Source organism: Erythrolamprus reginae, chromosome 1 (assembly GCF_031021105.1).
Source record: "Erythrolamprus reginae isolate rEryReg1 chromosome 1, rEryReg1.hap1, whole genome shotgun sequence".
In the NCBI taxonomy this organism is placed as follows: domain Eukaryota; kingdom Metazoa; phylum Chordata; class Lepidosauria; order Squamata; family Dipsadidae; genus Erythrolamprus; species Erythrolamprus reginae.
This window is the reverse complement of record NC_091950.1, coordinates 281827608-281840587: the sequence shown is the minus strand read 5'-3', so window position 1 is coordinate 281840587 and position 12980 is coordinate 281827608. Positions and strand designations below refer to the sequence as shown.

At 38.4% G+C, this 12980-nt stretch overlaps 1 protein-coding gene across 3 annotated transcripts in view; it reads left to right on the top strand.

The window, feature by feature from the left end:
- The window catches only part of HMGN3 (high mobility group nucleosomal binding domain 3), a 38152-nt gene that overhangs the window by 16421 nt on the left and 8751 nt on the right, over window positions 1-12980 (top strand). For all 3 annotated transcript variants that reach the window (XR_011557389.1, XM_070733096.1, XM_070733094.1), the window contains exons 2-3: window positions 6218-6268; window positions 12421-12450. Coding sequence is in view for 2 of the 3 variants with exons in the window: in XM_070733096.1 (XP_070589197.1) it covers window positions 6218-6268; window positions 12421-12450 (81 nt within the window). In the remaining variant the exon portion in view is untranslated. The remainder of the gene's footprint in view (window positions 1-6217; window positions 6269-12420; window positions 12451-12980) is intronic.

The following is a 12980-nucleotide window of genomic DNA, read 5'->3' as shown; positions in this document are numbered from 1 at the left end:
GAAGGCAACTGGATAACAGATTCATGGGGTAACAGGCAATTAGTAGCTACTAATGGTGCTGGCTTGATTATTATTATGTCCTGAATGTCTTAGGTGCTGGTTGCTGGGAAGCAACAGAGGAAGGTGACCATTTCTTTGTCCAAGATTTTGAACTTCTGAAATGAATCCAGCAGGACTTTAGGTATTGGAGCCTTTCAGTGGCGCTTAAGGAGGCTTTGGCAGTCCAGAGTGAACGAAGCATTTTCCTTTCTCTGGGTGCTTGGAGAGGGAATAAACCTCTGCCAGCACCCAGAGAAAAGAAATGTTCCCTTTGCTCTGGGCAGCCCAGAGCGAACAGAGCGTTTTCCTTTCTCTGGGTGCCTGGAGAGGGAATAAACCTCTGCCAGCACCCAGAGAAGAGAAACGCTCCCTTTGCTCTGGGCAGCCCAGAGCGAACAGAGCATTTTCCTTTCTCTGGATGCTTGGAGAGGGAATAAACCACTTCACTGTGGTGACTCCCTCATGCTGCCTCCCATAAACCCAGCACAAGAGTGCCTCCCAGAGCGTCTGAGTGCGGAAAAACAAAAGGGGGCACTTCACCCCGGCTGGATCAACACGGCTTCAGCCAAACTGATGAGTTACCACAGTGAAGGAAAGGCGACGGCTATAAAACGAGCGGGTGAAAGAAGAGGGGAGCCCTTCAGCATGGAAAGGAAGAGGTAGCAGCAGCAGCAGCAGCCACCGCCTTTTGGTCAAAGGAGCGGGAGGTTCCCCCCCTCGCCTGCCTATGTTTCTCTCTCTGGCGCAGTGTATGGGAGGCAGTCTCGCGCCGGGTATATGGGAGGCGCATACTCCTCCTCGCCGTCTTAGAGTCCCTCTTTTTTTTTTAAGCCTTATAATTTTGGATTTTTTTTGTTCCTCTCATCTCACCTTTTTCCTTCAGCAGCGACTGTCTTCCTCCTCTTCTTCCTCCTCCTTCTCCCACCCAAATTCCGAGCTCTTATTTCTTTCCTAATTGGTTTGCATGTATTATTTGCTTTTACATTGATTGCTATGGGAAAAATTGCTTCTACTTACAAACTTTTCTACTTAAGAACCTGGTCACAGGATGAATTAAATTCTTAAGTAGAGGTACCACTGTACTTTATTTTGCATGATTACAAAATTGTATATCCTCAAAAACACACTTATTTGGGGTTCATATTTGGAAAAATGCATTTAAGGCAACAAAAAGACTGTTAGCTTTAGAAATATATAAAGTAGTATTCTGTTCTATAATAGCCATTCTAACTGTTTCGTCTGGTTTGAAAAATATCTAAATCTTTTTATAAAACTCTATAAAACTAAGCTAAAGTTGGTGCCTACAAATTCGGCTTAAGTGTTTTTAAAAAATATCTTTCAAATGTAGTGAAACTAGTTAATAAAACATAATTATAAATTATATACTCCCAATGATTTTATTCAGGGTTTAAATTTATTTTCTTGATTTTCCAGAGGTGGCTAATTTCTCTTGTATCATGCCAGACATGTGGATTGCCAAGTGCAAGGTCTTTATGAGTATGTCAATAATGTGTTATAAAATGAATGAGAACAATGTAGATTTATTACTGCATAAAATAAGAGCTCTTGTCTGAAACCAGGCCTTTCCATGATTTGTGCCGCAAAAGAAAATAACGTAAAACCTGGCAATGGAATAGAAACTTATTTTTGGCACAGTAGAGGCAATAGTTATTTATTATTGCCTTTAATTGGAACTGATCTCCATACTTATTGGGGAAGCTTTCTGGAAATATTTTGCATCAGAATTGGTTTTCTGGAAAATTTTGGAATGTTCAGGATATCATAGAGCATTTTAACTTGGCATATTCAATAAATGTTATACCTAACCCAAAACTATTATTCATTATTCATTATACAATCAGCTTTCTGTTTGGATTAGATTTGGCATTGTTACCCACCTATTGATTCTTTCCCAAAGACCTGGGATAGGCATAAGCATTTGATGGTGTTAAAGGTATCATTGAGAATGTAAGCTATTCCAAGTAAAGTTGCTTTTACAGTTGACTGACTGTGATTCTATCGAAGCCAGAGGTGTTCAAGTGGTGTTCCAATTGTTTTGGGATTGCATGCAAGGTGCCTATTACTATTGGTACTACCTTTGCTTATTATTATAGTTATGGTTAATCTCTGGTCACAATTCAAGGTGTTAGTTATTACCTATAAAGCCCTACATGGCTTAGGGCCAGATTATCTATGGGACCATGCCTCCCAGAGACCCATAAGATCATACAGGGTTGGCCTCCTCCAGATCCCATCAACTAAGCGATGCAGGTTGGCAGGGCCGCAGGGGAGGGCCTTCTCTGTGGCTGCCCCGGCTCTATGGAACCAACTCCCCCTGATGTCCATACAGTTCCCAGCCTACTGGCCTTCCAAAAGGTTGTGAAGACATGGCTTTGCCGGCAGGCCTGGGGGCTATGAATTTGACATCTGTCATGGCTGAATTGTACTGAATGATATGCCTGTGTGTTGATTGGATTGCTTGAGTGGTGGGTTTTAAACTGGGATTTATAGTTTTAAATATTTATATTTGACTTCTTTTTATTGTATTTGTATCTCTTTATATTGTTGTAAGCCTCCCTGGGTCCTTCGGGCTTGGGCGGCATAGAAGTCAAATAAAATAAATAAATAAATAAATAAAAATAAATGGTTCATTGCACAGTCAGGACCAGTTCCCAACCAAACCTATGGTCACTAGCCACGGTCATCCCCATCTTCAAAAAAAAATTACATTTTTTATTTTTTTAAATTATTTTTACAATCCAACCAATCAGGTGTTTACAGTTGGGGTATCCCTCTGACCTTCCTGCTCATCAGCTTAAAGCTCTATTGGGAGAATTGGTTCTAGACTTATGGTTGGGGGTCACCACAACATGAGGAACTGTATTAAGGGGTTGAGGCATTAGAAAGGTTGAGAACCACTGCTTTACATGCTGATTGAATTGTGGTGTTTAGGGGGGTGTGTGTGTGTGTAGAGGCAAATATATATAGAGGCAAAAAGGAAGCAGTATGCTCCCTCCCATATTTGGGTATACCAGGGTGACTCGACAAACACACACACACACACAAACACAAACACAAACAGAGTCTTTCTTAAGAGCAGTTCTTTTGATGCAGATACTATACCTTGGAATCTTTTGATCACATACAACCTAGTTACCTATACTGCCTTTAGATGTTTTGCCTGCGTTTGAAAAAGTAATACCTCAAGCCAAGCTGACAAAATAAACTTGTGCCCCGTGATACCTTGCAAGCCATTTTAATTTTCTAATTATTAAAGGAATGAAAGAACAAAGTAAAACTATAAATGAAGACTTTTTTAAAACTATAGGATACAAAAATCTAAAAGATTCACTTGGACCTGCTGGTTGCAGAGGATGAAAGGCTGGTCAGATAAATGACAATTACATTTAAAAAATCATTTTTCCACAGATACAATTTCGCTCAGCTCCTGCCTTTGATTTGGGAATATTTTCTCTTCAGTCAGCAGGAATGGTAATTGAAGCAGTTAATAAGGCAAGGCTTATCAATACATTTTGCCTCATCGCCAGCCCATAGCTACATTGCATTTAAATTCAGGAGATACAACAAAAGATTAATTTACAATTAGATAAGATAGTCTTGGAGAATCCAATTTCACCCTTCACCTCCTTCAGTTCCCAGCCTTCAACTTTGACATTTGCACCAAACATTTGTAACAATGCAAGGATTTAAATTGTTAATCCTAGCATAAAACAGTCTACCATGGAGTTGATATTCTCTTCTGTAGCTTCTTTTCCACTGGTTGGAGGATTCCCTGAATAGATTTTGATCTGCAGATGGTGCTGCCTGCAAAAGAACCAGGAAGAACTTCAGATGGTACAGAGAACCCCCAAACTTAGCACAGCTACCAGTTGGAGGCATGGGAGGACCATGCCCTCTCTTTGCATTCCACAGTGACATTCTTTTATCGAATCTGAAATGCCTCCTGTGGTGAGAAGGGTCTCCTTTTCTGTTTGGGGGAGGGCATAGCAGATCCTAAGCCAGCCCAGTGTATTGTACTGCAATGGGGGCGGCATACAAATCTAATAAATAAAATGTTATAAATTGATTCAGCATCTATTTTATAATTTGTATACAGTTGTTTGACTTTACATTTTTTAGCCTTCAGCAATGTGCTGATAGAGTTTAATTTAAAACGTTCTGTTCCTTCCATTATTCTTATTAAGATGAATGAATTTAATAAAATTTAAACAAATGTTTTAAAAGTGGATAATTTGAGAGCGAGAGAGGCATAATTATAGACATACTTTATTAGAGGAAAGGGTTTTCCTTGAAGAGTACATTTTTGCCTGTAGCTAAATGATCCATCCAGTGAAACATAAGGCTGGGACCTGGGTTCTTTAGCACAATTCCTTTGAATAAAAGTATAAACCGGTAAAAATAGTGTTGAGTGTAAGATAGCACTCGTGAGACCAGATTACCTCAAGGACCGCCTTCTGCGGCACGAATCCCAGCGACCAGTTAGGTCCCACAGAGTGGGTCTTCTCCGGGTCCCGTCAACTAAACAATGCCGCTTGGCGGGACCCAGGGGAAGAGCCTTCTCTGTGGCGGCCCCGGCCCTCTGGAACCAACACCCCCCAGAGATTAGAAGTGCCCCCACCCTCCTTGCCTTTCGTAAGCTACTTAAAACCCACCTCTGCCGCCAGGCATGGGGGAATTAAGATTCCTTTTCCCCCTAGGCCTTTACAATTGTATGCATGGTATGTTTGTATGTATGTTTGGTTTTTTATATTAAGGGGTTTTTAATTTGCTTTTAGTATTGGATTATTATTGTACACTGTTTACGATTGTTGTTAGCCGCCCAGGGTTTTCGGAGAGGGGCGGCATATAAATCCAATAAATTAAATAAATAAATAAATAAATAAACTTGATTATATGACCTTTTGTAAATTCTGATCACATGACCACAGGATGCTGCAAACGATGTAAAGGCAGAATTTCTGAACGCCCCAAATGTCATGGGACCATGGAGTGTACGTGTGTCTTTCAGGACTTTGGAACTTTTGGGGGTCTGTTACAGAAGTGGTATTCAGCAGGTTCTGACCAGTTCTGGAGAACTGATAGTGGACATTTTGAATGGTTCAGAGAACCGGTAAATACCATCTCTTACTGGCCCAGCCCCTATCTATTATCTGCCTCCCGAGTCCCAGCTGATCGGGAGAGAATAGGGATTTTGCAGTAACCTTCCAGCCATTTGGGCTATTTAGCCGATTCCGCCAGACCAGTGGGGGTCAGGTTTCTATTTAATGCTCTTCATAGTACCCAAAAAGCTTGGTGTGTGTGTGTGTGTGTGTGTGTGTGTGTGTGTGTGTGTGTGTAGGGCAATTTTGAATCTCAAGGGCCTCTATAGATATCTGGTATACCAGAGGTTTAGAATACACTCCCTCTGCTCCATCCTGGAAGGGATTAGAGAGGGAGATTTCCTAGCTTTGGAGGACATTACTGAGGCCTATCTTCATGTACCAATTCACCCAGCCCAAAGGAAATTCTTGTGGTTCTGCTATGCCGACCAGCATTTTCAGTATTTGGAAAATTGAATTGTTCACCTAAACATCAAAAGTGTCTTATAAAATATCCAAGCCAAGCACCATTATTCTACCAGTAAGAATCTAGAATTAAATACACTTAGTTGAAATTAGTTCTACTAAATTAAACTTAATTTTCCCTTAAGAAAAATTAAGATTTTCTTTTCTTACCACATATTTTAATTTGTAGTACAGTATTACCAATAAGGTATGTTGTCTGTTTCCATTATTGAGCACTTCTATGTTTTTGTATCTTCATTAAAACTAGATTATAGATTTTCTTTTCTTTTCATTTGACTGAAAACTAAACCTGAATATGATATGTAACTGAATGGTTCTGCTTAAAACCACCTTAGTCACTTTTTAAAGAAATATCGTTGAAAATAGAAAGTTGCTAATTCCTGGTATATGTTTATATTTTCAAAACACTTCAGTTTATAATAATCTAATGCTCAGGTGATCTCTAAAGCATTAGAAATACGGATGGAATTAAATCTCATTGTCTTTTATTGAAATAGTATAACCTCTAAGATTTCCATTTGGTTCTATATTTCTGATTGTCTGTTTTAACTAAGGAGAATGCAGTATACTTAATCGTATAATTTTCTTCCTAGTCCCCAGAGGGTGCTGAAGCCAAGGATGCAGCAAAAATAACAAAACAAGAGGCAAGTCTGATTGTTTCAATTCTTTCTTTTATTGATGGCAAGATAATAGAGACAAAGACAATTACATTTCTCTCAGGCCATAGTCAGTCAGTCTAATAAAGTCTAGTGGTGCTTTCATTACAGCTGACTAACACTTCATATGTTTTATATATTTAAGCAAATCTTCTTCCTTGAAATGTAACATTTTGATAAACAATGTCTTTGTTTACTATCACAATGTCTGGTTGATCAGCTGCCTGTCTGTGAGGAACAGGAAGTCCCACAGGATTCTGCAGTGGCAGCAGGATCAGCTTCTTTTAGGATCAACAAATGTTGATCCATTGATTGCAACAGGAATTGGCCAACCAGCTTGTTGTCCAAGCCTTACTGACGGTCACTCTGGTTTTTAGCCTGATGCAAAGTTGTGAGCAAATGACAAAACATGCCCCTTGGAAACTTCTGTGCAATGTTATGAGGGAAGTTTGAAATGTCAGATGTGACACTGTAAGTTCATGTTTTGTCATTTTGGCAGCATTCTGGTTAGGAGTAGATGCGCATGGATAAACCTAATGTTCTGTAAGTTGCAGTTGCTACAACAGTTGTTCCCAGATGCCCTTTCAAAGTTCTTCCACTATATTAATGGGCACATTGAGAGATAATTTCTTTCCCAGGCAGGAAGTAATTCTTCAATAATTTCCACATGCTGGGGCAGACACCTTTGGCAGTACTGTACAAACCTCCACAAGTCGTGTTGCTCCAATGACTGAAATTTAATAAGAGTCAGAAGCTTGATTTAAGAGAGAGAGAGGGTAGGGAGGGAGAGAGTGGGGGAGATGGATGTGGAGCTCCTGCCTTGTCCTTCTGACAATACTAAACTCACAGATAACATCTCCCAGCAGGAAGAGCCAAGGAAAAGCAAGCAAACAGCTATGTCTTGGTGTATTTGCTCCTTTGTAATCAGCCAGAATCATCAGGTGCAAATTAGCTCATTGCATTTTAGAAGTACAGTGGTACCTCGGTTCTCGACCATAATCCGTTCTAGAACTGTGGTTGAGAACCGATTTGGTCGAGAACCGAATTAATTTATCCCATAGGAAATAATGGAAATGTATTTAATTGGTTCCCAGCCCATTGACTTGCTGGGAACCAATTAAATCTACAGTATTTCCTCTATTCCCTATGGGATAAAGATCTCAGGGGACGGGATGAGAGGGAATGGGAGTCGGAACGCCCCTCCTGGCCGCCCTCTTAATAGCCTTCCAGTCTCTACCTTGTAACTTCTCAACGCAGCAGGAAGGGTAGGGCTGGCTACAATACCGGCAGCTTCGTGGGGGCTACTTTCCTCAGCGTTCAGTCGGTTACCTAAAAGCAGCTGCACCAATTTTTTTTCCCCCAGCGGTGGCGGCTCCGTCGGCTTCCCTTCGAGGAGCAACAGCAGCGTCAGGAACGTCACGTGAAGGGAAGCCGCCGGAGCCGCCACGGGGAAAGAAAAAGTTGGTGCAACTGCCTGGAGGCAACCAACTGAACCGCGCGACATTCCCAACGCAGCAGCAGCGTCGGGAATGTCGCGCGGTTCAGTTGGTTACCTCCAGGCAGTTGCACCAACTTTTTCTTAAATTATTTTTTGACTTAAAATAATTTGAATGTTCACAAGTTGTTTTAATATTTGCATGGAATATACAAGTTCCAAAGTCTTAATGTAAGCTGCTGCTATTTATAAACTCCCTTTTGAAATTATAACTTTCTTATTTTAAAAGCAGAAAGAATGTGTAAATAAGCCTGTGAGAGGTAGAATGCTCTTATCTCCAAGGACATGTCTGCTGTGCAAGAGACCTCATTCCCATCTGGTACAAAGCTAGTTCACTCCATTGGTGAATTAAAGAAGCTGAAATGAGGAAATCTGCTTCGCAGACTTAGAATTGTCCCTCATATTGGAATCTTATGAAAATAGCTTGAAGTAGGTTTTTTTCTGCTTGTCACACTTAACACACACACCCTTCCCCACCAAGAATACCTCAACTGCATTTGTTTGCATAGTTTCCAACTATAAATGCCTTTGATTTTAAGGGAAATAAGACAGAAACTCCATTTGGTAAAAATAGCAGCAGTAGCAGTAATATTAGAAGACAGTCTTGAAAGACGTATTTCTATTACAGTACCATTGTATTTACTTTGTAGCAGGGCTAACATAAGCTAAGATTAGCCTTGCCCCTAGGAGGAAGGTGTATTGGATATATTTACCACCTTGAGTTATTTGTAGAAATAATACAGGTGGGATATAAATAATCAAATAAATAAATAAAAGACAAGTAGGGATGTTAAGTTCAATATTGCTAAGAAGCAACACTGACCTAGAGTCTTCTAAAACAGAATCTTCTGCACTAATATCTGTTGGAACATCATTTTATATACTTGCCCAAGTAGTTTTTCTGTAGAAAATACAAAGGCTTGTATGTGCTATCGACATAGTATGTAACACAACGACGTATTTTGATCATCTGTGCGATGTTCCCTTTTTTCCTGAAATACCCATATTACATGTTATGATTTGGCAGCTAAGAAAATTCATTTTTGGAAATAACTTATTTATAAGATATGTAGAGGGAATAAGGAATGGCCTGAAAGGACAGAGGGAGGAAATACTACCAAGGCAGTAGTTAGGTAAGCAGGGCTTGAGTCAGGCCTTCGAAATAACTTTAGAAAAAAATTCACAAAAGTCCTTCCAGGTTCATATGAAGACTTTTGTTACTGAAGCTGTTAAAGCAAAAATAGTCATGACCTATATAGCATTGTTTTCTAAGTCTTATATATCTTGTATGTGATAGCAAGGAACTTCATCAGAACATATATATTTTCTTCATCATGAAGAATACTTCTAATTATAGGAAACCCATTCAAGTGGCTGAACATCAAACGAGCCCTAATTAATATTTCCTTAGGTATTGTTTTTAATCAGATTTTTTAATACACTTACCTTCTGAGAGCAAATCAGTGCAGTTCCTGTTTGTTTCACAGAGGCTCATTTCTAGGTTGTACTTTCCCTTAGTTCCATAGAAGTAGTTTTATGACAGATTTACTGTATTTTTGAGTTAATGTTCCATTAAAGAACATTTGATTGATGTTGCCTTTAGTAATAAAGTGATAATGGGCATATTTGATCAGGATATACTAAGAAAATGTTTCCAGCTCAGCTGAAATGAATACATGCTTTTAATTTTTTTTAAAAATTGACAATTTGAAAGCACATTTTAATTTACCAAAGCAAGTTTCCTGAATAATTAACCATGAATTGCCTCTTTTCTTAATCAAGCTAGTGTTCTCTAGGGATTTTTTTAAAAAATCTTATTACTTGTAGGAAACTAGAAATGTAAAAATTTGTGATGCTAACTGGATTAAGCTGGACTGTTATGTACATACATTTTGAAATATGTCCAGAAGGATGTAAAGTTTTATTTTATTTTTGGAATGTCTATGAGTTGTCCACAACCAGAAAATTGGTTTTTTTAAACTGAATTATTAATTTGCTGCAGTTAAATAATAATCATTTTTCTTCTAAAGGATCCTCATTGTAAACGAACACACATACACAGAGAGAGAGAGAGAGAGCTAGCTCTCCGTTTAACTATACAGTAATAGTTATTTTCATTGCAGTGGAGAAGCTTGCACATATTTTTCCCTGCATGCTGGTAGTTTTAAATGCACATTTAGAGACAAAAGTGCATTTTCAAAGCAATTTTACATTTGTGTGACTTCTAAGAACTGGGGAATTGATACAGCATCAGTACATCTGATGATCTCATAGTCTCAAAAAGGGAAAGAGTAACAAGTACAAATTTTTGAGTACTGGAATAGCTGCCAAGTGGCAACACATTGGACATTTAAATGATTACCTTTTGTAAAATGTTTATTTACACTGTCACTTCAACTTTAAACTAGTTTCCAAAATGACAGGAAAAAATGGGCTATCTAATGTGAATGAAAAGCAGAGGCCTCCCTCCTAGAAACACGATAAATGGAATGTGTTTGTGAGAATTGAAGTCCCCTCCATCACACTATAGGCCCTGGATAATTTCTCATGCAGGTTAGAGGCAATCATTTCCAAGGCAATGGGGTCCAGGGGTGAAATCCAGTAGGTTTTGACAGGTTCTGGAGAACCGGTAGCAGAAATTTTGAGTAGTTTGGAGAACCGGCAAATATCAGCTCTTGCTGGCTTCAGAGTGGGTAGGAATCTTCCCCTAGGAGTAGGGAGGGAATGAGGATTTTGCAATATCCTTCCCCTGGAGTGGGGTGGAAATGGAGATTTTGAGTACCCTTCCTCTGCCATGCTCATCAAACCACACCCACAGAACCGGTAGGGGAAAAAATGAATTTCACCCCTGCAGTGGTCTATTTTACAATTAACGAATGAAAATGATGGAAATAAAAATTAGTAATTATGTTTAGGGTAAATGTATGAAATAGGTACTTGCAATGATGTGCTTAGGATAATTGTATTAAAATCACATCCTATTCTAGAAAGACTGGCTCTATTCACAAGCAATAAAGAAAGGCATTTAATCTAATTTTAGAACGAAGAAAAATAATTCATAATTGTTAATGGTAAGAACTGTAATAGCCTATCCCAGTTTGATGGCTACAATTCTCAAAGTTCCCTACAAATCTGAAAGTTATCATTTTTAACATAGCAAGAAAGTGTAAAAGCCATGGCTGGCAAAACTGAATTTCAAGTTTCAGTCTGCATTTTTAGTCCTAATCTGTGAATGCTAGTTAGAAGGCTTTGGGGTGACAAATTGAGAAAAAGTGTATTTGAAATTCTGGGGAATAGTGTCTTCCACATGTGAATATTTCCTTGCTTCAACTAAGTTGGAACAACAAAGCCAAAGTTCCAAATTCTTATATCATAAAACATTATTATTATTATTATTATTATTATTATTATTATTATTATTATTATTATTATTTATTAGATTTGTATGCCACCCCTCTCCGTAGACTCGGGGCGGCTGTATTCTCAGGGCGGCGAATATATTCTCAAATGTGGCCAATGGCATCTGTAGCAATATGTTGTTTCTAATATTAGCGCATTCAGGAACCAGGAGCATAGCAGAAGATTGGATCTTATGATTTTGGTGTTTTCATTTTGGTGTTTCAAGTAAGTCATATCATTGGCAGAGGTGTTGCTTGTTGCACTAACAAGCTGCTTTTTAGCAGTGCAACAGGACACGGTAACACCTTCCCCAGTTGGATATGAGCTTGCCTTCTCTCCCATGTATAGCATTGTTATTAAAGTGGTATTTTACCAACAGATTTATAATATGGTATTTAACCTTTTTAGGCTCAATATCCTAAAGCAAATCTTTAAAATCCTCCTGTCTCATTTTTCATTTAATGAGAATTTTGATTTTCAATGTAATACCAGCATTCAAGTTAGAACTTTTCAAGTTTATAGGCTGTACTCCAAAGGAAATAGTAAATCAAACCAAAATTATTAATGCCAACTGTCACAAGTACCAAATATTAATACCCACTGCAAGGCCTATTACCAGGTTGTGGCCAGTTCAGAAGTGGGCCACGTGAGCAGCAGGGGTGGCTGGTTTAGACTATGATATTAAAAATTCTATTTCAGTTATTTATATCTGTATCTGTGTGTCTATCCGGATTCATCCTTCCATCATATAATGCCTTCTAGGTCTAATCTGGAGTGTTCCAGGTTAGGAGGGGAAGATTGGTTTATGCAAGATATTTACCTGTATATTAATTTGTGTTGGAACATGAATAAAATATGTCACTTTCAATTTTAGAAAGCTCCAGGAATCACAGAGCAAATATTATTTGGCTACCAAAATAACGATTGAAAGTACTATTGATTTGCACTGTGCCTGTCAAATCTTTAGCCCTGATCCTACCACAAAATATTTCCATTACAATGGAGAGAAAAAAAAGGAAGATACTATTTCTAAGTATACCAATTAAATTATCCAACTTAAGTACATCACATTTCTAAAATAATTCCACAAATTGTAAATATAGTACTTTACCATTAGATATGAAAGGCTTCTTCTGCTTTTGATGTATATTTTATTTTATTGACAAATGAATGACAACCCCCCCCCCCAATGCCCCTTTTACCTAGTACTATGAATCTACAAAGAGATTTTATTTCTGTTTTCTAGCCAACAAGAAGATCTGCAAGATTATCAGCTGTAAGTATTTCTAAGAGTTATTTCTGTTGGGTATGAAGCCCCAATATCTCTTAATCCGGTCCATACAAGTTAACATTGGTTATGCCATATGATATGTAAGATAATCACATCTTAATTTTTTAACTACCCACAAGAGAGAATATACGTTAATTCTTATCTGAAATAACAAAGAAACTTCCATAAACATTGGGAAGTCCCCAAGCAGCTTAGTACAGTTGAAGTTTATTTTGAAGCAGAGAACACTAGACATCTAGGACACTGGTATAACATTTACTGCATCTATAAATATATATGCAGAGCACACCTGATTGGGCAAATACAAACTCTCCTGCACATTTAATCAATATTGTTTCTTGAGATTTGCAAAAAGTTACATTTCTTACTAAAATCTTTGTCACTTTCTTCCTAAGCTCCAAATTAATTTTCTTCCTTTGTTTTGATGGAATGTATCACTCCCCAAAGCCTAGAACAGAGGCCCCTTACCCTTTTGGCTCCGGGGAAACACTTGGTTGTTTGTGTAAATATGATGG